The 27445-nt window shown below is 43.5% G+C and overlaps 1 protein-coding gene across 1 annotated transcript; it reads right to left on the minus strand.

The window, feature by feature from the left end:
* Nucleotides 1-1372: 1372 nt before the first annotated feature.
* LOC311118747 (tripartite motif-containing protein 16-like) lies at nt 1373-14273 on the minus strand. The gene is made up of 7 exons (XM_084193534.1): nt 13635-14273; nt 13114-13209; nt 4691-4924; nt 4397-4556; nt 4212-4262; nt 2195-3975; nt 1373-2008 (listed from the first exon to the last, which is right to left on the minus strand). Exons 1-6 carry the CDS (start codon nt 14229-14231, stop codon nt 3464-3466), a joined length of 1650 nt encoding a protein of 549 aa, XP_084049660.1. The 5' UTR covers nt 14232-14273; the 3' UTR covers nt 1373-2008; nt 2195-3463.
* Nucleotides 14274-27445: the final 13172 nt, after the last annotated feature.

Below are 27445 nucleotides of genomic sequence, written 5' to 3' on the forward strand. Positions count from 1 at the left end.
ATGAAGGGAAGTGGACAAGTTCAAACTTAGAAAGGAGATAATAGTTCCACACCCCATGTGTCCTGATAACTACAGGAATGGAACCATATTGAGGTTGGCTGCTTTCTATACGGTTTGATGGGAGAGAGAGAGGCAGAGAGAGAGAGAGAGGAGAGAGAGAGAGAGAGCAGAGACAGAGACAGAGACGAGAAGACAGAGACAGAGAGAGAGACAGAGAGAGAGAGAGAGAGAGAGAGAGAGAGAGAGAGAGAGAGAGAGAGAGAGAGAGAGAAGAGAGAGAGAGAGAGAAGAGAGAGAGAGAGAGAGAGAGGCAGAGAGAGAGAGGAAAGAGAGAGAGAGAAAGAGAAAGAGAAAGAAGAGAGAGAGAGAGAGAGAGAGAGAGAGAGAGAGAGGAGAGGCAGAGAGAGAGAGAGAGAGAGAGAGAGAGAGAGAGAGAGAGAGAGAGAGAGAAAGAAGAGAGAGAGAAGAGAAGAGAGAGAGAGAGAGAGAGAGAGAGAGAGAGAGAGAGAGAGAGAGAGAGAGAGAGAGAGAGAGAGAGAGAGAGAGAGAGAGAGAGAGAGAGACGGGACATCAGGTAAAGTTCTGGAGATGAGGGAATATGTGTGCAGAAAAGAAACCCTCCAGTATGGTTAACCCCAGTTAGGCCCAGTATGGACTATCAATACAAGTGACCATTTAGAATGTGACCCAGTTCAATGGGTCTTAACAGAACTGGGGGATGTCAACCATGAAGTTGTCTAAAACACAACTGGAATATAATTTGTTTGTGATTCATTGTTAATGGATTTTCCATTAGGAACACAGGGGAAAACCTAACACAACAACACACATAACACACAACCAATAAAAACAAAGGGGGAGGAAACCACTAAAGTCATTACCATATTGTCATTTTCTAACGACAGGGAGAAAACATGTAAAATCTAGAAGACTACTTTAGATCTGGTCAGAAGTAGCCTAGTGCACTACGTAGGGAACAGGGTGTCATTTGGGCCAGAGTCAGTAACTCATTTTACATTTTACATTTTAGTCATTTAGCAGACGCTCTTATCCAGAGCGACTTACAGTTAGCACATACATTATTTTATCGAACCCACAACCCTGGCGTTGCAAACGCCATGCTCTACCAACTGAGCTACATCCCCTGCCGGCCATTCCCTCCCCTACCCTGGACGACGCTGGGCCAATTGTGCGCCGCCCCTGGGTATGAATTTTCTCTCTATCTTATCTGTCTTCTATATGATGTTCTCCTCTCCTCCTCTCTTCTCTCCTCTATTCACTCTATTCTATCATCCACACCACATGCCAGCTTCAACACAATCCATTTACAAGTTAAAGACACACCTTGGAATAAATAGCAAAGGAAAACTACTACTAGATGGATTTTTTATTTCCCATCACCATGAATCATATTTAATAACTGAACAGTAGCAGACCTAACTTAATCTGTTCCTGACTCTGGATAGTGGATTAAAAAGACCATCAATCTCCAATGATATTAAAGTACAATTCTGAACATTACTGATATACTGAGTGGCAAGTCAAGATATGTGCTGGGTTTTTATTGTTTGGTTAACAGCACCACCTGCTGGACAGGTTTAATGTTGCTTGACTGAGCAGTATGGGAGAATAAATTATACCAAACTTAGGGCCGGTTTCCCGGACATCTCCATTGAACATGCTTTTTAGTCTAGGACTAGGCTTCATCTGTGTCCGGGAAACGGGCCCATATAGTTCAATTAGCAAGTAAGTAACACTACCTGTTCCATGATACTGAGGAAAATGACATTGAGACAGAGAACCAATTGAGAAAACATTTCAATGGTTCTGAATGACAACCAACATACATTAACAGCAAACATCATGATTAATGTAAATGTAGCCAATTAAAACATTGCATTTGATAAAAATATGTTATTACGTTTTAATTACACTCTGAAGATTAAATCAGTCAGACAAAAATAATTGTACAGAAAAACAGAGTATTATATCTGGGGACCATCACCACCTGCATGACTAGTATCTATGTGGACCCTAATACAGTTTAACCAGCTCAGCTATAGACTACACCAGCATGACTAGTATCTATGTGGACCCTACTACAGTTTAACCAGCTCAGCTATAGACTACACCAGCATGACTAGTATCTATGTGGACCCTACTACAGTTTAACCAGCTCAGCTATAGACTACACCAGCATGACTAGTATCTATGTGGACCCTACTACAGTTTAACCAGCTCAGCTATAGACTACACCAGCATGACTAGTATCTATGTGGACCCTACTACAGTTTAACCAGCTCAGCTTTAGACTACACCAGCATGACTAGTATCTATGTGGACCCTACTACAGTTTAACCAGCTCAGCTATAGACTACACCAGCATGACTAGTATCTATGTGGACCCTACTACAGTTTAACCAGCTCAGCTATAGACTACACCAGCATGACTAGTATCTATGTGGACCCTACTACAGTTTAACCAGCTCAGCTATAGACTACACCAGCATGACTAGTATCTATGTGGACCCTACTACAGTTTAACCAGCTCAGCTATAGACTACACCAGCATGACTAGTATCTATGTGGACCCTACTACAGTTTAACCAGCTCAGCTATAGACTACACCAGCATGACTAGTATCTATGTGGACCCTACTACAGTTTAACCAGCTCAGCTATAGACTACACCAGCATGACTAGTATCTATGTGGACCCTACTACAGTTTAACCAGCTCAGCTATAGACTACACCAGCATGACTAGTATCTATGTGGACCCTACTACAGTTTAACCAGCTCAGCTATAGACTACACCAGCATGACTAGTATCTATGTGGACCCTACTACAGTTTAACCAGCTCAGCTATAGACTACACCAGCATGACTAGTATCTATGTGGACCCTACTACAGTTTAACCAGCTCAGCTATAGACTACACCAGCATGACTAGTATCTATGTGGACCCTACTACAGTTTAACCAGCTCAGCTATAGACTACACCAGCATGACTAGTATCTATGTGGACCCTACTACAGTTTAACCAGCTCAGCTATAGACTACACCAGCATGACTAGTATCTATGTGGACCCTACTACAGTTTAACCAGCTCAGCTATAGACTACACCAGCATGACTAGTATCTATGTGGACCCTACTACAGTTTAACCAGCTCAGCTATAGACTACACCAGCATGACTAGTATCTATGTGGACCCTACTACAGTTTAACCAGCTCAGCTATAGACTACACCAGCATGACTAGTATCTATGTGGACCCTACTACAGTTTAACCAGCTCAGCTATAGACTACACCAGCATGACTAGTATCTATGTGGACCCTACTACAGTTTAACCAGCTCAGCTATAGACTACACCAGCATGACTAGTATCTATGTGGACCCTACTACAGTTTAACCAGCTCAGCTATAGACTACACCAGCATGACTAGTATCTATGTGGACCCTACTACAGTTTAACCAGCTCAGCAGTACCACAGAGATAAAACCCAGGATAGAGGGGCTGAGTGAATGTGGTCTGGACTCTGTGGAGGAGGGTCATTGTGTCAGAGACGCTGTAGAAGGACAGAGTACCTGCCTTGTGATCCAGGTACACTCCTACTCTGGAGGACTGAGGGCCTGATACTTCAGTCCTAACATTATTGTGTCTGAAACAATAACTACCACTATAACACTCTAAACTCCAGGACTTGTCATTGAATCCAAATGGACCATCTGTCTCTGTTCTGCTGATGTCTTTATATGAGACTGCTGTATGAATACACCCCCCACTCCACTCCACCTCCCAGTAACAGCGTCCAGACAGACCCTCTCTACACAGAACCGTCAAGTATTTGGTGAATCTGTCTGGATGAACAGGATATGGTTGGACTTGGCCTGTAAGTGTCACCTTTATGTTCCTTTTAGACAGAGAGAGGAGTGTGTGTGCTGTGTTTGGGTCCAGTGTGAGCCGACAGGAATCTGGGAGAAGAGCAGAGCAGAGACCAATGAGGGGAGTTAGAACAATAAGTGAAGTCAGATACTGTATCTACCCTGTCTTTGATTAGAGCACAGCAGAGTTCAAATCAGAGAAATATGAGGAGTCAGATAGATACCCAGTCTTTGATTAGATCTACTATTGCTATATATTTCTAGAGGGATTGTTAGGAGTGTCAGTAAAAAGAGACTGTTAGTTACTTCAGAATAAAGAGACTCACATTGTAAGAACTGTTCTCTGGTCTTGGGCTCTGGAGGCAGTACAACATCCACTATATTCACTACAGACACACAAACACATTCACAGAGAGAGGGAATGTTATCATCGTACCATATTCCACATGTATATGACTAGTAGGGAACTTTCAATGTTCTAAAGTTGATGTTCTTATTATTTTCAACACACCTGTAGTGGAGATCTTGGTCCATTCTCCTTTAAGGACGTCTTCTAGTTTCTCTCTCAGTTCAGACACAGTCTTACTCACATCTCCAAAGTACTGAAGAGGACGGACAACGATGCTGGGTAAGTCTGAAGATACACTGGTACCGGAGAGAGACTGATAACTCTGGAGACAGAGACAGAGAGAGAGAGAGAGAGAGAGAGAGAGAGAGAGAGAGAGAGAGAGAACAGAATCAAATGATTGAGAGTTTCACATTGAGTTTTAGTTTCATATCACATGTATCAAGGCAGTTGAGTTACCTGGAGGAAATGGATGTGATCCTCTGTGTGTGAGAGCTGCTCCAGCTCAGTGCTTCTCTTCCTCAGCTCAGCTATCTCCTGCTCCAGTTGCTCCAGGAGTCCTTCAGCTTGACTCACTTGAGCCTTCTCTTGGGCTCTGATCAGCTCCTTCACCTCAGAGCGCCTTCTCTCAATGGAGCGGATCAGCTCAGTAAAGATCTTATCACTGTCCTCCACTGCTGCCTGTGCAGAGCTCTGTTAAGAGAGAGAGAGAGAGACTGACTTGTCTTACTTTAATGAGCCATCCTCATTACACTAACACCCCCACTCCTAAAAGCACATTGCGTGCCACCACAACCTCTACACAATCACATTATCCAGTACCCAACACCACAGTACAATACACCAACCAGCACCACATTCCAACCGTCCATCCAACCCCTCCTTTCCAGCCGTACAGACAGCCCCCCTGAGCCCCCATACCTCCTGAAACATCTCCACACTGTTGATCATTTTGTACAACTCAAACTCAACCCTAAGGCGTCAACAGTAATGGCATTACCCTGGCAACACAGAAAAAACATGATGAACAGTCTGTCATTGCAGAAAACGGACACCCCTCCCCAACTCCCAGGTCAACCCGAACCAACCAGCTATTGGTGTCCAGGGCTCCATGTAATACCCTCCACTGGACGACCCCTGACCTTTCCAGCACTGGGAGCTTATAGAGCCCCTCCACCTATACCCTGCCATGCTCTCAGCCCCCACAACCCCCTGCCACTGATGCCCCTTCACTCCCACTAAGCTCAGAGTGTTAAAAGTCAGTAAGTCCTCCGGACTCTCCTGCCAGTCCCCAGTCTCTGCTGTCCCTTGCAGTGGTGGAAACGGTGGTGGCCCCTCCTCAGGCTGCTCCAGCCCTCAGTACTGCAGCATAGAAATCAGAGACCCCTGCTGTATTGAGTCTCTCCGGCCGCATGATGAAGAGCTGCTGATCCAGCCCCAAACCACCAGCCCTCCTCAACAGAGCACATGCTGGTTCCCTCCCGCCCACCTCCGTACGGTACAGTAGCAACACACGTCCTGTCCAATAATTCCCCAGAACTTTTTATAAAAATCCACAGGCAGACCGTCTGAGAGACGGCAGCTGAGAGTTTGTGAAAGGCCAGGGAAATGTCTATTTGATTTCTCTGTGACAGAGAGAGTTTGGAAAGGTCTGTGAGCAGAACCTGAGAAAACCCAGGATCACAGAGTTCTGCCCTCTATAAATCAGAGTACAACTCCACAGCCGCAGCCTCATCTCCTCACAACAGAAGTTACCCACCCATCAGGCTCCCTCATCTCCCCACAACAGAAGTTACCCACCCATCAGGCTCCCTCATCTCCCCCGCAACAGAAGTTACCCACCCATCAGGCTCCCTCATCTCCCCACAACAGAAGTTACCCACCCATCAGGCTCCCTCATCTCCCCACAACAGAAGTTACCCACCCATCAGGCTCCCTCATCTCCCCACAACAGAAGTTACCCACCCATCAGGCTCCCTCATCTCCCCACAACAGAAGTTACCCACCCATCAGGCTCCCTCATCTCCCCCACAACAGAAGTTACCCACCCATCAGGCTCCCTCATCTCCCCACAACAGAAGTTACCCACCCATCAGGCTCCCTCATCTCCCCACAACAGAAGTTACCCACGCATCAGGCTCCCTCATCTCCCCCACAACAGAAGTTACCCACCCATCAGGCTCCCTCATCTCCCCACAACAGAAGTTACCCACCCATCAGGCTCCCTCATCTCCCCACAACAGAAGTTACGGACCCATCAGGCTCCCTCCTCTCCCCCACAACAGAAGTTACTCCCCCTTCTGCTGTCCCCACCTCTGCCAAAAGCCTTGGAAGCTTGAGCAAAAAAGTGACATCTTGGAAGAGCTTTACATGGAATTTCCAATAGGACACCTGCCTGGGCCCTGGTGAAACAGAGAACTGAGCCCTGTACTAGGTGCAGACACATTTTGGAAAGCAAAGACAAGGGCATTGATTTTGGCAATAACCACTAACAACCTACCCTTACACACCTCTTTTGCTACCCCTGCACTAAGATTTGTGCCATGGCTCAGCACCTGCGCCCCCTTACACCAGACCCCCAATACACTTCATTAATCACATCACTGTGTGTCTCTTGCTAAAATAATCACGTTTAAATGTTTTTGTTTGACATATTCCCCCAGTCTCTGCCGCCGTTCATGTTAAGGAAGTCTAACCGTGAAATCTCCATAAGAGGTGGGAGGGAAATCACCACAATCAGAAACCAGTAGAGAAGCCCATAAAGCCACCATGCCAGAAAAAACCATCAATTTAAGCAGATTCTGAAGACATGCCCTTAAGAACCCATGACCCATTTTCTCAGCCTATACCGCTTCCTGGGTGAGAGGACACTAAACCCCTCATTCTTCATCACGTGTTGTACTTACCTTACAAACCTTCCAGGATCAATCAAATAAGACTCCAGCAGAACCTTCTTTTTCCCCTTTAGTCTCCATCAGGAACCTAGAAAGTTCTCTCACCGTATATACTGGGCCCTCAGCCTGACTGGCTGTCAGCTCTGGATCCAATGAGCCGTCTGAAAACGAGACGCCTTGTCCTCCGCTCCCGCAGACTCACCTCCCCCCTCTTCCTCTTCCTCCTCCTCCATTGGCATGGTACCGTCCTCCTCCTCCCCAGTCTCTGCCCCCCTGCACTTCCCCCCTGATCAGAGCCTCTTCCCCAATGACAGGCAATATTTCCTGGGATGAGCCCACCAAGCCTTCGCCCACCGGAGTCTCTGTTACTACAGAAACCTGCCTCAGCTCATGTAGCCCAGCTGCAACCCTCCCCACCACCGCTTTCTCCACGGCCTGCGCACCACCACTTGACCCTGCTCTACTCTCCTCCTTCCTGGTACCACCACCACTTGACCCTGCTCTACTCTCCTCCTTCCTGGTACCACCACCACTTGACCCTGCTCTACTCTCCTCCTTCCTGGTACCACCACCACTTGACCCTGCTCTACTCTCCTCCTTCCTGGTACCACCACCACTTGACCCTGCTCTACTCTCCTCCTTCCTGGTACCACCAACACTTGACCCTGCTCTACTCTCCTCCTTCCTGGTACCACCACCACTTGACCCTGCTCTACTCCCCTCCCTCCTGGTACCACCACCACTTGACCCTGCTCTACTCTCCTCCTTCCTGGTACCACCACCACTTGACCCTGCTCTACTCTCCTCCTTCCTGGTACCACCACCACCACTTGACCCTGCTCTACTCTCCTCCTTCCTGGTACCACCACCACTTGACCCTGCTCTACTCTCCTCCTTCCTGGTACCACCACCACTTGACCCTGCTCTACTCTCCTCCCTCCTGGTACCACCACCACTTGACCCTGCTCTACTCTCCTCCCTCCTGGTACCACCACCACTTGACCCTGCTCTACTCTCCTCCCTCCTGGTACCACCACCACTTGACCCTGCTCTACTCTCCTCCCTCCTGGTACCACCACCACTTGACCCTGCTCTACTCTCCTCCCTCCTGGTACCACCACCACTTGACCCTGCTCTACTCTCCTCCCTCCTGGTACCACCACCACTTGACCCTGCTCTACTCTCCTCCCTCCTGGTACCACCACCACTTGACCCTGCTCTACTCTCCTCCTTCCTGGTACCACCACCACTTGACCCTGCTCTACTCTCATCCCTCCTGGTACCACCACCACTTGACCCTGCTCTACTCTCCTCCCTCCTGGTACCACCACCACTTGACCCTGCTCTACTCTCCTCCCTCCTGGTACCACCACCACTTGACAACTTTCATGTTTTGAAATTATACTTCATTACTATAATGATTATCAATAAGCCTAAACATTAATTCAGTCACCTCTGGTCGACAAAAACATATTTTCCTAGTACATTAATTGTCAAATTCATCAACCAGCATCGAGCACTCTGCCTTCTCAGGCAAGCGAAGGGCATGTTGAGGTAAATATGCTCACCGCCAAGGTTGCATTATGTAATTTATTGGTGGGCTGGAAGATGCAGTGTTTTTTCTTTTCTATTCAGAGGCTATTTACTCCCAATATGAGATCATTTTATATAGAAGGTTTTTATAATGCATGTTTACTAGGGTTGAGGTTAGCGCATCTGAGTAGGGATTATTTGGGTTCAATACCTGTCCTACCTATCAATCATATTGCTGCTTGTAGCCTATAACTGATGATCCCCACACTAGAAACACCCAAAACTATCTGTGCTAGCAAACCCTGTGTTCCACCCCTCCCCTGTGTAACCTTGAAGTTTGGTAAGAAACAAACACTTGTCTACGAAAAGAGACATGTTTAACGGATTCCGCTTGGCACCCAGCCGAGAGCACACGGAAACCACTTGCAAATTTACCAAAACTAACCAACTACTTGGGGTCTGTTCGGAAGCAATAAACGGAGGCAGATTAGCCACCACAACTCTTATCGAAAGAGGCGACATCTGCACCAACACACCCCTCACAACAAGACAAACCTTTTTCATTAACACAACCACCGCCTTGTTCATTCTGGATGCAGAGTCCAGATGTTCCGCTCCAACCTGTTCGCCGACCATGAGCAAAACTTCCTCCACACCTTTCTCCGGAACGGACCCGAAGCGACAGCGTTTCTTCTCCACTCGGTTGAGGCCATCACGCCGCCCTAACAAACTACCCCTACTCCCCCCTCAACTCTAAACGATAAACAGTGGAAACCAATAAACAAACCCTCAAACCATGAGGAAATACATTCATAAAATACGCAAGAACCAAAAGAAAAAAGAATAGTAGCCCTCCTCACGAACCACAAAGTCTCTCACACAACCAACTTCTTCTTCTATGATATAATGGCGGTCCACAAACCAACGTTAAAGGTGCATGCCGCCACCTACTGTGCTGGAGTGTGTGGTCAATCACGGTTTCCAACATTTCTAAATCCTCCTACCTAACTCATTACTTCTGAGAAAATAAAGAAGAGCCCTACTAACTTCTAATAGACCCTCCCCCATCCCCAAAATCCCTTCCAAACACCCCCAACCCCATCCAACCTCAATGACCCTACACTTCAATCTTTCCCTCTCTTCAACATACTTACAACAATATAACAACACATGCTCCACCGTTTCATCGACCGTACCTTCCAGACACAAACCATTCCCATGCTTGCCAACCAGATGTAATGACGAGTTCAATGTACAATGTCCTACGCGCAATCAAGTAAACACCACCTCTTCCTTCCTAATCTGACTTTTGAATCTTGGTCCATCGACCTTTCTGTAAAACTGTAAACTATTCATATAAATGCCGGCCCTTGTGCTCAGAGTACCATCTCTTCTGCCACACATCTATCAAAATGGCTCTGATCTTACATTTGGCCTCACCTCTACCCAGTGGAACATTAATATAAATTATATCTAGTTTCAAAGATCTTTTAGCTAACTGGTCTACAATTTCATTCCCTTCCACACCCGAATGTGCTGGTACCCAGCAGAATCTCACCACTAAACCCATTCTCTCAATTCTCCATAATAACATGAATACCTCCAATAGCAGGTCACTCCTATTAGATTTACCAGATGATAAACTATTCAATACAGACAGAGAATCTGACCATACTATAATTCTAACAGGTTGTACGTCCTCCACCCACTGGAGGGCAACTATTATCACCAACAGTTCAACTGAGTATACTGACAGTTCATCTGTTAGTCTTCTACATATCTGCACATCAAATTCAGGAACGTAAACGCCTGCTCCTGTGAGCCCACTATTTGGGTCCTTGGATCCATCTGTGAAAAGTGGTAGAAAAGCATAAAAACTTCTACCAATGTAATTGTCAACCAGTTTCACTATATCACTGACTTCAAACCAATCTTTCCTTTTCTCTACCAAGGTTAGATCAACAACAGGGTCTGGGAGTAACCATGGAGGAACATCCCCTATCACCACAGAAGGGCCAACCTCCAACTCCCTCAAACCACTCTCATCAGCAAGCTTTCCAACTGTCCAACCAAAACCACTGCCTTGTCTACTAGTATATTCCCAACAGTCATCTAGAACAGTAGCAGTGGGATGCTCAACCTCACAGCCTTTCAACCCAATAAGATAATGACCATTTTTTACGCTGTATATCCAAAGGCATCTCTCCTGCCTCCACCAGTAAGGCACATACAGATGTTGATTTAAATGTACCAATACATATCCTTAAAGCTTTATACTGGATTCTGTACAGCTTCTGAAGCCAAGTTTTGCCTTGTTCGATAAACTATACACCCGTAATCAGTTGGCGTCCTGATCAGAGCTCTATAAATATCCATCAACAATTGTCTGTCAGCACCCTATTCATAACCAGAGACCCACACAACCAACTACCGTGAAAGTTAATGAATGGGAGAGACAGAGACATCGTTACAACACTGTACATAGCCATAATATAACGGTTCTTCTTCTTTGGAGTTTAACGGCGGTTGGCATCCAATATGTTGCATTACCGCCCCCAACTGGACTATAATATAAATCCATTATACTTTGTGATACAAAATGGGAAAAGGGGAAATTATAATAATACAAAAAACACCTTTCCAACTAACCCTACACTCATTAAATACCCACTACCCCATTCCACTACTTTGACCCTATCTGCTCCTGCACCATGCCAACGGCCTGGGAGGACGGGACACCACCACTCAACACACCCTGTAACTCTTCTGAAGTCAAATACTTCTCTGCAGCTGCCACCACAATATCTATTTTCTGTGATTTAATTTCCATTTCTGCGGTACAGTTGATAACCATTGCTATGAACGCTAAGAAGCTAACTTTACTGAAGCATATATCACTCGTTGGCCTATCCCTCTGTGCTGGCACAGATCTACTACTCACAGGGATCCTCAGGGATCCTCTCAGGATCTCTCACCCTTGACCCATCCTCCTCTACTTTCTTCACTGCCTCAGCATACGACACCTTCTGCACTACTCTGACTCTAGCCACCTCAACCTGCCTCTCTCGCACCGGACACTTCCGATCCCCAGCAACATGGGCATCCCAACAGTTGACACACATAACTTTATCCACCGAAACTACACAATCCTCTATCCCCTCCTGCACAATTCCCACATCTTGGAATCTCCCTCCTACAAACTGCTGCAACATGACCATAAATGTTGCACCTGAAACAGCACAGTGAATTCGGCACAAACTTTATTCACCAGAACAATCCTTTATCCCATTCTCTTCCACACACATAAAACATCTTGGAATTTCGCTCCCACAAACTGCTGCGAAATGACCATAAACGTTGCACCTGAATTTATGGATTTGGCACAAAAGCTCGAATCAAGATAACTGATATATCATAACATGACTTTCTCTGTTAAAGACTCATAACTCAAAAAGACTGACTCCTCTGTTTCACCACGCTCACCACCGGGTCTGTGTTGCACCAAACGGCGGGAATCACAAACACCAGCAGTCTTCAACCTTAATTGCTCCACTTCTACACTTAACGCTATCCCAGAAATCACTCCTTTCAATGGTGCCCTGTTCCTAAGAGCAAAGCAAGAAACAGATCTTGACCCAAGTTGCGTGACACGGAGCGCCCACTCCCTCTGGTCAGAAGAAACACAAACAAATATCCCAAGTCCACTACAGGTTACCTTCACTGATTCAACTGCACCCACCTCCTTTCCCACCCACCCTGAAACCACAAATGGATAAGCCAAAAGGTATGGATCCACTTTCTCCTACAATGTAACTCCTACTGCACCAGATTCTTCTTTATCATGTCCATTGATGCCAGGCTCTGGTTCTGAGCTCATCACCACACCTTCTACCTCACTTAACTCTCCCTCATTCATTTCCATTTCACCTCCTGAACTCGGTCTGGCGAATGGCTCACTCTGTTTGCACTTGAATTATAACATTTGAAATGTCTCTATTCCTTTGGAACTTTTGTGAGTGTAATGTTTACTTTTAATTTCTGATTGTTTATTATCTATTTCACTTGCTTTCGCAATGTAAACATATATGTTTCCCATGCCAATAAAGCCCTTTGAATTAAATTGAGAGAGAGCTCCATTTAATGTATAGGGGACTTGAGTCTTTCATGGTTACTCAAGGTTATGTGATGAGGTAACCCCTCTTGCGACATCAAAATCAGTGTCAGCCTAATGGGGAATGACCTCTTGGTGAAACAGTCAAGATGTTGGTTTCTCTCCTCAGTAGACCCGGGTTCATATCCCACCGGATACATTAAGCAGTCTATTCTCTGAAAGGGGTCCAGACAGCCTGTTCCCAACAGTGGAGCCAGTGGGATTGGAGACGGGCCCCTCTCTCTCTCTCTCTGACTGGAGGAGAGAAGTGAAATGGTGTGTCTCCTCTGGTCAACAATACTCACCTTGAGAGACTCCACAGCCTGTTGGAGCTCCTTCAGCTTCTTCTCTCTCTCCTGGAATCTCTGCTGGACCTTCTGCTGACTCATCCCCAGCTGCCTCTGTGGAGAATCACTCTTCAATGAGCTATCAAGCTTTATTTGTCCAGTAGATCAATAGTATAGTAATGGGACATAGTGCACATAGAGAGGAAGGTATATAATCTTGAGGAAGTCACTTTCCAATATTATACTTGTTTATCTTGCTATGTGAAAGATTATAGTTTTTATGGAAGGCGTACACGTATCAAAGGGTTAAGGCTGAACTTTGGACTTATAAAAGGGCATTCAGAATGATAATAGTGTTTGACTTTAGAAAATGGTGATACATTTGGATCAAACTCAATATACTCAAGGTTTGTGTTCATATTTGTTCTGATGAGGATCAATTTCATTTGATTTCTCTCATATTCAAACAGACTTAGTTCCTACTGTATCTTTAATTATTTGTTTATCAGACAGTCACCAACAAGTAGTTCTGGTCTTACCTGTTTCTCAGTCCTCTCTGCTGCAGCTGACACTGTATCATGGCCTTTATGTTCATCCATTGTACACAGCATACAGATACACTGCTGATCGGTACGACAGAAAACCTCCAGCAGTTTGTCATGATGAGAGCAGATCTTCTCCTGTAGTTGTGCGGTGGCTTTGACCAGCTTGTGCTTCTTGAAAGCAGGAAATTCATAGTGAGGTTGGAGGTGAATCTCACAGTAAGAGGCCAGACACGCCAGACAGGACATGAGGGCTTTCTGCTTTCTGGTCCCAGTGCAGAAATCACACGCCACATCTCCAGGTCCAGCATAGCACAGAGCAGGAGGGGGAGCAGCCTGGAGTCCTGTCTTCTTCAGTTCCTCCACCAACTCAGCCAACATGTTATTTTTCCTCAGAGTAGGCCTTGGAGTGAAGGTCTCTCTGCACTGAGGACAGCTATAGACACCTTTCAGAACATCCTGATCCCAGCAGCCCTCAATACAGCTTCTACAGTAACTGTGTCCACAGTGGATGGTGACCGGCTCCTTCAGTAGATCAAGACAGACAGAACAACAGAACTGGTCCTGGTCCAGCAGAACTCCCTGCTGAGCCATTTGGACGGTTGTTCACTCTCACACAGACAGACGACACAGAGAATCAGATAAATTTCGTTTCCACAGAAGAGAGTTTGTGGAGGGGAGGGACTTCCTGGTTCTGCCAGAGGGGTGGGGTTAGAGGGAGGGAGGGGTTAGAGGGAGAGAGAGAGAGAGAGAGAGAGAGAGAGAGAGAGAGAGAGAGAGAGAGAGAGAGAGAGAGAGAGAGAGAGAGAGAGAGAGAGAGAGAGAGAGGAGGGAGGGGTTGTACACAATGTTAATAGAGACAAAGATTTGTGTTCCTAGGTTAGGGCCCTTAATATGGAATACATTAAATACAGTGGTTAGAATATATGAAGGGTAACAGTTTCTATGAAGTACATATGTATAATGCTTTTAATGAATTGTGTAATGCCTTAAACTTACGTGCTATGACACTAACTATAACCTTCCATAATAACTAATACGTGGTTGTAAAACTCTACAATGTGTTATAGATAATTAGCTACAATGGGGGAGGGGGGAATTGAAATGGATACAATGTACTGTAGCTGAAATGAATACCGTATGTATTGACTGATCATTGAGAATGATGTAACACTTTACATTACAGTGTGTTTATTGGTGTGTAATTATTCCTGTTAGTCCAGTGGTGTAAAAGTACTGTGATGCCTCATTCTTCCACTGTACTAGCAGCAGTAACCCTAGCCAGTAATAAGGCTACTGGAATGGAAAGTGTTACAGGAAATATAAAGGAAGGATTTATACATGGCATCTATGATATACTCTATGTAATGATATGTCTATGTCTTCTAGATGGTGTTCTATACTGTATGTAATGATATGTCCATGTCTTCTATATGGTGTTCTATACTCTATGTAATGATATGTCTATGTCTTCTATATGGTGTTCTATACTGTATGTAATGATATGTCTATGTCTTCCATATGGTGTTCTATACTGTATGTAATGATATGTCTATGTCTTCTATATGGTGTTCTATACTCTATGTAATGATATGTCTATGTCTTCTATATGGTGTTCTATACTGTATGTAATGATATGTCTATGTCTTCTAGATGGTGTTCTATACTGTATGTAATGATATGTCTATGTCTTCTATATGGTGTTCTATACTGTATGTAATGATATGTCTATGTCTTCTAGATGGTGTTCTATACTGTATGTAATGATATGTCTATGTCTTCTAGATGGTGTTCTATACTGTATGTAATGATATGTCTATGTCTTCTATATGGTGTTCTATACTGTATGTAATGATATGTCTATGTCTTCTAGATGGTGTTCTATACTGTATGTAATGATATGTCTATGTCTTCTAGATGGTGTTCTATACTGTATGTAATGATATGTCTATGTCTTCTAGATGGTGTTCTATACTGTATGTAATGATATGTCTATGTCTTCTAGATGGTGTTCTATACTCTATGTAATGATATGTCTATGTCTTCTATATGGTGTTCTATACTGTATGTAATGATATGTCTATGTCTTCTAGAGGGTGTTCTATACTGTATGTAATGATATGTCTATGTCTTCTATATGGTGTTCTATACTGTATGTCATGATATGTCTATGTCTTCTATATGGTCTTCTATACTCTATGTAATGATATGTCTATGTCTTCTATATGGTGTTCTATACTGTATGTAATGATATGTCTATGTCTTCTAGAGGTGTTCTATACTGTATGTAATGATATGTCTATGTCTTCTATACTCTATGTAATGATATGTCTATGTCTTCTATATGGTGTTCTATACTGTATGTAATGATATGTCTATGTCTTCTATACTCTATGTAATGATATGTCTATGTCTTCTATATGGTGTTCTATACTGTATGTAATGATATGTCTATGTCTTCTATGTGGTGTTCTATACTGTATGTAATGATATGTCTATGTCTTCTATATGGTGTTCTATACTGTATGCAATGATATGTCTATGTCTTCTATATGGTGTTCTATACTGTATGTAATGATATGTCTATGTCTTCTATATGGTGTTCTATACTCTATGTAATGATATGTCTATGACTTCTAGATGGTGTTCTATACTGTATGTATTGATATGTCTATGTCTTCTATATGGTGTTCTATACTGTATGTAGTGATATGTCTATGTCTTCTAGATGGTGTTCTATACTGTATGTAATGATATGTCTATGTCTTCTATATGGTGTTCTATACTGTATGTAATGATATGTCTATGTCTTCTATATGGTGTTCTATACTCTATGTAATGATATGTCTATGACGTCTAGATGGTGTTCTATACTGTATGTAATGATATGTCTATGTCTTCTATATGGTGTTCTATACTGTATGTAATGATACGTCTATGTCTTCTAGATGGTGTTCTATACTGTATGTAATGATATGTCTATGTCTTCTAGATGGTGTTCTATACTGTATGTAATGATATGTCTATGTCTTCTAGATGATGTTCTATACTGTATGTAATGATATGTCTATGTCTTCTATATGGTGTTCTATACTGTATGTAATGATATGTCTATGTCTTCTATATGGTGTTCTATACTGTATGTAATGATATGTCTATGTCTTCTAGATGATGTTCTATACTGTATGTAATGATATGTCTATGTCTTCTATATGGTGTTCTATACTGTATGTAATGATATGTCTATGTCTTATATATGGTGTTCTATACTGTATGTAATGATATGTCTATGTCTTCTAGATCTTCTCCACCATCTCAGCCAACATGTTATTTTTCCTCAGATTAGGCCTTGGAGTGAAGGTCTCTCTGCACTGAGGACAGCTATAGACCCCTTTCAGAACATCCTGATCCCAGCAGCCCTCAATACAGCTCCTACAGTAACTGTGTCCACAGGGGATGGTGACCGGCTCCTTCAGTAGATCAAGACAGACAGAACAACAGAACTGGTCCTGGTCCAGCAGAACTCCCTGCTGAGCCATTTGGACGGTTGTTCACTCTCACACAGACAGACGACACAGAGACTCAGATCAGTTTCGTTTCCACAGAAGAGAGTTTTTCGGAGGGCGATGACTTTCTGGATCTGCCAGATAGGTGAGGTTAGAGGGAGGGAGGGAGGGAGGGATAGAGAGAGAACTGCGTTCAACGTGGAGAGGGAGACAAATATTTTAGTTTCTAGGTTAGGGCCCTTCATTTGGAATAAATCTAACAAATATGAGTTGTTAGAATATATAAAGGGTAACAGTTCCTATGAAGTACATATTATAATTATTATAACAAGCTTCATAATGCCTTATAATACACTTATGTGTTATAACACTGATTATAAGTGTCTATAATAATTCATAAGTGGTTGTAATGGGGGGGTTTGATATTGATACAATATACTGTAGTTTAAATGAATACTGTATGTATTGACTGATCATTGAGAATGAGGTAATACTTTACATTACAGTGTGGGTATTACTGTTAGGTCTAGGGTCAGGGTTAGAGTTACTACATTCAGCAGTAACCCTAACCCTAGCCATATCTAGGACTAAAAAGAAAATACGTTTTATAATCAGAGTTCTTTGTATCTCTTCTTAGTCAGACAGAAACCCCCCACATTTTATAGGCGGACGGGGTTATGAACATATCCAATGAATTGTTTTCTGCAACCAGATGAAATGAAACTGCCTTTCAGCAGGAAAAGCTTCTCTAATAATCCTAACCATTGCTGGGTGTCTTCAGAGACTGAGGTATAGAGACACACTGTCAAGTCAAATCATCTGGCTGTGCTTTCAAGTCAAAACATTTATTATTTTCTATTCATAAAATTCTATTGTATTATATTCTTTGATAACATATTCTATCCATAGGCTCCACTCTGTATAGTGTTAATGATGACTGTTTGTTCTGTACATTGATTGAATGGTTAGGACTATCTCACTGTATTCACAGATTAAATCCCAAGAGACCAGGAGACCTAAAGGAAGCCTTCAACACTGTATCCCTTCATCCAGTCATAGTAAACAACCTCTGTCTGTCTGTCTGTACGTCTGTCTGTCTGTAAACACAGCCAACTTTTCTGCGGTGGTTGTTGTTGCTATCAGTGCTGCACAGCTATTTTCAGGTCTCTCCAGAGATGGTCGATCGGGTTCAACTCCAGGATCTGGCTGGACCACTCAAGGACATTCAGAGACTTGTCCCGAAGCCACTCCTGCGTCTTGGCTGTGTGCTTAGGGTTGTTGTCTTGTTGGAAGTTGAACCTTCGCCCCAGTCTGAGATCCTGAGCGCTCTGAAGCAGGTTTTCATCAAGGATCTCTCTGTACTTTGCTCTGTTCATTTTTCCCTCGATCCTGGCTATTCTCCCAGTCCGTGCCTCTGAAAAACATCCCCACATCCTGATGCTGCCACCACCATGCTTCACCATAGGGATGGTGCCATGTTTTCTACAGACGTGACGCTTGGCATTCAGGCCAAAGAGTTCAATCTTGGTTTCATCAGACCAGAGAATCTTCTTTCTCATGGTCTGAGAGTACTTTAGGATCCTTTTGGCAAACTCCAAGCAGGCTGTCATGTGTCTTTTACTGAGGAGTGGCTTCCGTCTGGCCACTCTACCATAAAGGCCTAATTGGTGGAGTGCTGCAGAGGTGGTTGTCCTTCTGGAAGTTTCTCCCATCTCCACAGAGGAACTCTGGAGCTCTGTCAGAGTTACCATCGGGTTCTTGGTCACTTCCCTGACCAAGGCCCTTCTCCCCCGATGCTCAGTTTGGCCAGGTGGCCAGCTCTAGGAAGAGTCTTGGTGGTTACAAACTTCTTCCATTTAAGAATAATGGAGGCCATTGTGTTCTTGGGGACCTTCAATGTTGCAGAAATGTTTTGGGACCCTTCCCCAGATCTGTGCCTCAACACAATCCTGTCTCAGGGCTCTACGGACAATTCCTTCACCCTCATGGCTTGGTTTTTGCTCTGACATGCACTGTCAACTGTGGGACCTTATATAGACAGCTGTGTGCCTTTACAAATCATGTCCAATCAATTGAATTTACCACAGGTGGACTCCAATCAAGTTGTAGAAACATCTCAAGGATGATCAATGGAAACAGGATGCACCTGAGCTAAATTTTGAGTCTCATAGCAAAGGGTCTGAATACTTATGTAAATAAGGTATTTCTGTCTTGTATTTTCAATAAGTGTGTAAAAATAAAAACCTGTTTTCGCTTTGTCATTATGTGGTATTGTGGGTAGAGTGATGAGGAAAATGTTTTATTTAATCAATTTTAGAATAAGGCTGTAACGTAATAAAATGTTGAAAAAGTCAAAGGGTCTGAATACTTTCCGAATGCACTGTATGGCAGCTAGAAATCAAAACTTGTCAGAACGCTGAGTGTGGATGTGGTGCAGGGAATCAAGCGCAGGCACAAAGGTGTTCGTCAACAGTCTTTAGTAGTCAAAAACAACTCCAAACAGGAGAAATAGCCAACCCAACCGGGAGGCAAGAGCGACAAAACGCACACACACAACAGTGCGTAAAATAAGAAAAGGCGCACGCAGTGCGAACTCGCAAAAACACACTAGGAGCGAAAACCCCATCAACAAGAACACAGCTGACAATAAACAATCACACATAACACCTGACCCAATTACGAAACTTAAATAGGGAACACAATCAAACACTAACAAGGGACAGGTGTACAAACAGACAAAACCAAACAAACATGAAACATCGAACGGTGGCAGCTAGTACTCCGGGGACGACGACCGCCGAAGCCTGCCCGAACAAGGAGGAGGGGCAGCCTCGGCCGAAACCGTGACAAAACTGGATGGTCTTCAGAGATAGATGGGAGGGGCTTCGGGTAGCTGAAGGCGGGGACTAAAAACAAACAAAAGATAACTAATGTAAAATGTAGTGTCTGGGAAATGTATGTAGTATGTACATTTATAAGCTGGAAGTGGAAGCCTAAGTATTGTTTGTCCATTAGTTTAGGAGGGGTGGTAGGGTTAGGGGAAAATAATAAAGAAGGAAAATATATTTAAAATAATATTTACAAAACATATATATGGGGGATTGGAAATGATGCAGACAATTCCACAGATAGAAGCCCCAATATATCTGCAATGTTAAAGCTGGTCCTATAGCTGTACGGTGGCTTTGACCAGCTGGTGCTTCTTCAAAGCAGGAGATTCATAGTGAGGTTGGAGGTGAGTCTCACAGTAAGAGGCCAGACACACCAGACAGGACATGAGGGCTTTCTGCTTTCTGGTCCCAGTGCAGAAATCACACGCCACATCTCCAGGTCCAGCATAGCACAGAGCAGGAGGGGGAGCAGCCTGGAGTCCTGTCTTCTTCAGTTTCTCCACCAACTCAGCCAACATGTTATTTATCCTCAGATTAGGCCTTGGAGTGAAGGTCTGTCTGCACTGAGGATGTCACACCCCACATCTAAAGGTCCAGCATGACAGTGAGCAGGAGGAGCAGCTTGGAGTCCTGTCTTCTTCAGTTTCTCCACCACTTAGGCGAGCACAGCACTCCTGTTCAGAATAGGTCTTGGGGTGAAGGTATGTCTGCACTGCACTCAATCTGGTTTATTTAGTACCCCAGCGTAGGTTAAGTAGTGGAAAGAACATGTTGGGTTATTTTGACCCAGACAGTTTGGTTGCGTGAATAACCCAATATGTTGGGTTGTTAGTATTAACAGAACACGGGTTAATTTAACCATCAGTTGGGTATTTTTTACTCTCATGCTTGGTTGACCTAGCAACTGGGTCTGTTTTAATGTCATGCTTGGTTGACCTAGCAACTGGGTCTGTTTTAATGTCATGCTTGGTTGACCTAGAAACTGGGTCTGTTTTAATGTCATGCTTGGTTGACCTAGCAACTGGGTCTGTTTTAATGTCATGCTTGGTTGACCTAGTAACTGGGTCTGTTTTAATGTCATGCTTGGTTGACCTAGCAACTGGGTCTGTTTTAAGGTCATGCTTGGTTGACCTAGCAACTGGGTCTGTTTTAATGTCATGCTTGGTTGACCTAGAAACTGGGTCTGTTTTAATGTCATGCTCGGTTGACCTAGCAACTGGGTCTGTTCTAATGTCATGCTTGGTTGACCTAGCAACTGGGTCTGTTTTAATGTCATGCTTGGTTGACCTAGCAACTGGGTATGTTTTAATGTCATCCTTACTGTAGGTTATTTTAAGGCGTTTACATACTCTAAACTCAATGTTTCCTTATTAAATTATTCTATAATATGTAGAGTATTTATTACATATTATAATAAGGTATACCACTGTATCATAGCCCAACAATGAGACATACGTGGACTTTTAGAAAACTCTATAAGCATAATTGAAGCTACAAAAATGTCAATGTTCAACCTTAACATGTGCTAACTACGCAACAGACCAGATGAACAGGAAATATATTTACTCTCATGGGTGGCTAAAAATAACTATCTGAAAGCCACACCCCTACTAAACTATGCCTACAGTCTTCTGATCTGACCTGCTGGGTCATATCTCAATAACCAAGCAACAATAACCCAACACCCAGCATCCATAACCCAGCAGTTTTTAAAGAAAACAACCCAACTAAGTGACCCAACGCCTGCAACCCAACATTTGGGTCAACCAAACAACCCAGTATTGTTTAGAGTGTGGGGACAGGTGTAGACCCCTTTCAGATCATCCTGATCCCAGCTTTCTTTAATACAGCCCATACAGTAGCTGTGTCCACAGGCAGTAGTCACCGGATCCTTCAGTGGATCCAGACAGACGGAGCAACAGAACAGTTCTAGATTGTCAGCCATTTTTGTGCTTTCACCTGAAGGTTGAGCAACAGGGTGTCAAAAATGACTTTCTGTTTCATGGAACTCTACACCGGAGGACAGGGAGTGGCTTCCTCTTGACTGTGTACTCTTTATCTACAGGTTTTTGGGGGATGGAAGTCAAGCTAAGAAGATGACGTTGCATACAGCTGTGTCCACAGGCAGTAGTGACCGGCTCCTTCACTGGATCCAGACAGACAGAACAACAGAACTGGTCCTGGTCCAGCAGAACTCCCTGCTGAGCCATTTGGACAGTTGTTCACTCTCACACAGACAGACGACACAGAGACTCAGATCAGTTTCGTTTCCACAGAAGAGAGTTTTTGGGAGGGTGAGGACTTTCTGGATCTGCCAGATAGGTGAGGTTAGAGGGAGGGAGGGAGGGAGGGAGGGATAGAGAGAGAACTGCGTTCAACGTGGAGAGGGAGACAAATATTTTAGTTTCTAAGTTAGGGCCCTTCATTTGGAATAAATCTAACAAATATGAGTTGTTAGAATATATAAAGGGTAACAGTTCCTATGAAGTACATATTATAATTATTTTAATAAGCTTCATAATGCCTTATAATACACTTATGTGTTATAACACTGATTATAAGTGTCTATAATAATTCATAAGTGGTTGTAATGGGGGGGTTTGATATTGATACAATATACTGTAGTTTAAATGAATACTGTATGTATTGACTGATCATTGAGAATGAGGTAATACTTTACATTACAGTGTGGGTATTACTGTTAGGCCTAGGGTCAGGGTTAGAGTTACTACATTCAGCAGTAACCCTAACCCTAGCCATATCTAGGACTAAAAAGAGAAGACGTTTTATAATCAGAGTTCTTTGTATCTGTTCTTAGTCAGACAGAAACCCCCCACATCTTATAGGTGGACGGGGTTATGAACATATCCAATGAATTGTTTTCTGCAACCAGATGAAATGAAACTGCCTTTCAGCAGGAAAAGCTTCTCTAATAATCCTAACCATTGCTGGGTGTCTTCAGAGACTGAGGTATAGAGACACACTGTCAAGTCAAAACATCTGGCTGTGCTTTCATGTCAAAACATTTATTATTTTCTATTCATAAAATTATATTGTATTATATTCTTTGATAATATATTATATCCATAGGCTCCACTCTGTATAGTGTTAATGATGACTGTTTGTTCTGTACATTGATTGAATGGTTAGGACTATCTCACTGTATTCACTGTTTAAATCCCAAGAGACCAGGAGACCTAAAGGAAGCCTTCAACACTGTATCCCTTCATCCAGTCATAGTAAACAACCTCTGTCTGTCTGCCTGTACGTCTGTCTGTCTGTAAACACAGCTAACTTTTCTGCGGTGGTTGTTGTTGCTATCAGTGCTGCACAGCTATTTTCAGGTCTCTCCAGAGATGGTCGATCGGGTTCAACTCCAGGATCTGGCTGGACCACTCAAGGACATTCAGAGACTTGTCCCGAAGCCACTCCTGCGTCTTGGCTGTGTGCTTAGGGTTGTTGTCTTGTTGGAAGTTGAACCTTCGCCCCAGTCTGAGATCCTGAGCGCTCTGAAGCAGGTTTTCATCAAGGATCTCTCTGTACTTTGCTCTGTTCATTTTTCCCTCGATCCTGGCTATTCTCCCAGTCCGTGCCTCTGAAAAACATCCCCACAGCCTGATGCTGCCACCACCATGCTTCACCATAGGGATGGTGCCATGTTTTCTACAGACGTGACGCTTGGCATTCAGGCCAAAGAGTTCAATCTTGGTTTCATCAGACCAGAGAATCTTCTTTCTCATGGTCTGAGAGTACTTTAGGATCCTTTTGGCAAACTCCAAGCGGGCTGTCATGTGCCTTTTACTGAGGAGTGGCTTCCGTCTGGCCACTCTACCATAAAGGCCTAATTGGTGGAGTGCTGCAGAGGTGGTTGTCCTTCTGGAAGTTTCTCCCATCTCCACAGAGGAACTCTGGAGCTCTGTCAGAGTTACCATCGGGTTCTTAGTCACTTCCCTGACCAAGGCCCTTCTCCCCCGATGCTCAGTTTGGCCGGGTGGCCAGCTCTAGGAAGAGTCTAGGTGGTTCCAAACTTCTTCCATTTAAGAATGATGGAGGCCATTGTGATCTTGGGGACCTTCAATGTTGCAGAAATGTTTTGGAACCCTTCCCCAGATCTGTGCCTCAACACAATCCTGTCTCAGAGCTCTACGGACAATTCCTTCGACCTCATGGCTTGGTTTTTGCTCTGACATGCACTGTCAACTGTGGGACCTTATATAGACAGCTGTGTGCCTTTACAAATCATGTCCAATCAATTGAATTTACTACAGGTGGACTCCAATCAAGTTGTAGAAACATCTCAAGGATGATCAATGGAAACAGGATGCACCTGAGCTCAATTTTGAGTCTCATAGCAAAGGGTCTGAATACTTATGTAAATAAGGTATTTCTGTCTTGTATTTTCAATAAGTGTGTAAAAATAAAAACCTGTTTTCGCTTTGTCATTATGTGGTATTGTGGGTAGAGTGATGAGGAAAATGTTTTATTTAATCAATTTTAGAATAAGGCTGTAACGTAATAAAATGTTGAAAAAGTCAAAGGGTGACCTAACAACTGGGTCTGTTTTAATGTCATGCTTGGTTGACCTAGCAACTGGGTCTGTTTTAATGTCATCCTTACTGTAGGTTATTTTAAGGCGTTTACATACTGTAAACTCAATTTTTCCTTATTAAATTATTCTATAATATGTAGAGTATTTATTACATATTATAATAAGGTATACCACTGTATTATAGCCCAACAATGAGACATACGTGGACTTTTAGGAAACTCTATAAGCATCATTGAAGCTACAAAAATGTCAATGTTCAACCTTAACATGTGCTAACTACGCAACAGACCAGATGAACAGGAATTATATTTACTCTCATGGGTGGCTAAAAATAACTATCTGAAAGCCACACCCCTACTAAACTATGCCTACAGTCTTCTGATCTGACCTGCTGGGTCATATCTTAATAACCAAGCAACAATAACCCAACACCCAGCATCCATAACCCAGCAGTTTTTAAAGAAAACAACCCAACTAAGTGACCCAACGCCTGCAACCCAACATTTGGTTCAACCAAACAACCCAGTATTGTATAGAGTGTGGGGACAGGTGTAGACCCCTTTCAGATCATCCTGATCCCAGCTTTCTTTAATACAGCTCCTACAGTAACTGTGTCCACAGGCAGTAGTCACCGGCTCCTTCAGTAGATACAGACAGACATAACAACAGAACTGGTCCTGGTCCAGCAGAACTCCCTGCTGAGCCATTTGGACGGTTGTTCACTCTCACACAGACAGACGACACAGAGACTCAGATCAGTTTCGTTTCCACAGAAGTTAGTTTTTGGGAGGGCGAGGACTTTCTGGATCTGCCAGATAGGTGAGGTTAGAGGGAGGGAGGGAGGGAGGGAGGGAGGGAGGGAGGGAGGGATAGAGAGAGAACTGCGTTCAACGTGGAGAGGGAGACAAATATTTTAGTTTCTAGGTTAGGGCCCTTCATTTGGAATAAATCTAACAAATATGAGTTGTTAGAATATATAAAGGGGAACAGTTCCTATGAAGTACATATTATAATTATTATAATAAGCTTCATAATGCCTTATAATACACTTATGTGTTATAACACTGATTATAAGTGTCTATAATAATTCAGAAGTGGTTGTAATGGGGGGGGGGGGGGTTTGATATTGATACAATATACTGTAGTTTAAATGAATACTGTATGTATTGACTGATCATTGAGAATGAGGTAATACTTTACATTACAGTGTGGGTATTACTGTTAGGCCTAGGGTCAGGGTTAGAGTTACTACATTCAGCAGTAACCCTAACCCTAGCCATATCTAGGACTAAAAAGAGAAGACGTTTTATAATCAGAGTTCTTTTTATCTCTTCTTAGTCAGACAGAAACCCCCCACATCTTATAGGTGGACGGGGTTATGAACATATCCAATGAATTGTTTTCTGCAACCAGATGAAATGAAACTGCCTTTCAGCAGGAAAAGCTTCTCTAATAATCCTAACCATTGCTGGGTGTCTTCAGAGACTGAGGTATAGAGACACACTGTCAAGTCAAATCATCTGGCTGTGCTTTCATGTCAAAACATTTATTATTTTCTATTCATAAAATTCTATTGTATTATATTCTTTGATAATATATTATATCCTTAGGCTCCACTCTGTATAGTGTTAATGATGACTGTTTGTTCTGTACATTGATTGAATAGTTAGGACTATCTCACTGTATTCACTGTTTAAATCCCAAGAGACCAGGAGACCTAAAGGAAGCCTTCAACACTGTATCCCTTCATCCAGTCATAGTAAACAACCTCTGTCTGTCTGTCTGTACGTATGTCTGTCTGTAAACACAGCCAACTTTTCTGCGGTGGTTGTTGTTGCTATCAGTGCTGCACAGCTATTTTCAGGTCTCTCCAGAGATGGTCGATCGGGTTCAACTCCAGGATCTGGCTGGACCACTCAAGGACATTCAGAGACTTGTCCCGAAGCCACTCCTGCGTCTTGGCTGTGTGCTTAGGGTTGTTGTCTTGTTGGAAGTTGAACCTTCGCCCCAGTCTGAGATCCTGAGCGCTCTGAAGCAGGTTTTCATCAAGGATCTCTCTGTACTTTGCTCTGTTCATTTTTCCCTCGATCCTGGCTATTCTCCCAGTCCGTGCCTCTGAAAAACATCCCCACAGCCTGATGCTGCCACCACCATGCTTCACCATAGGGATGGTGCCATGTTTTCTACAGACGTGACGCTTGGCATTCAGGCCAAAGAGTTCAATCTTGGTTTCATCAGACCAGAGAATCTTCTTTCTCATGGTCTAAAAGTACTTTAGGATCCTTTTGGCAAACTCCAAGCGGGCTGTCATGTGTCTTTTACTGAGGAGTGGCTTCCGTCTGGCCACTCTACCATAAAGGCCTAATTGGTGGAGTGCTGCAGAGGTGGTTGTCCTTCTGGAAGTTTCTCCCATCTCCACAGAGGAACTCTGGAGCTCTGTCAGAGTTACCATCGGGTTCTTGGTCACTTCCCTGACCAAGGCCCTTCTCCCCCGATGCTCAGTTTGGCTTATTATGGGCGTGGCTTATTATGGGCGTGGCTTTCAGCTAGATCTTATTGGCCACCCATGAGACTAAATGTAATTCCAGTTTATCATATCAAATGTACATACTGTAAACTCAATTTTTCCTTATTACATTATTCTGTAATATGTAGAGTATTTATTACATATTATAATAAGGTATACCACTGTATTATAGCCCAACAATGAGACATACGTGGACTTTTAGGAAACTCTATAAGCATAATTGAAGCTACAAAAATGTCAATGTTCAACCTTAACATGTGCTAACCACGCAACAGACCAGATGAACAGGAATTATATTTACTCTCATGGGTGGCTAAAAATAACTATCTGAAAGC

This window comes from Coregonus lavaretus (genome assembly GCF_964263955.1).
Source record: "Coregonus lavaretus genome assembly, contig: HAP1_SCAFFOLD_3174, whole genome shotgun sequence".
Classification (NCBI taxonomy): Eukaryota; Metazoa; Chordata; class Actinopteri; order Salmoniformes; family Salmonidae; genus Coregonus; species Coregonus lavaretus.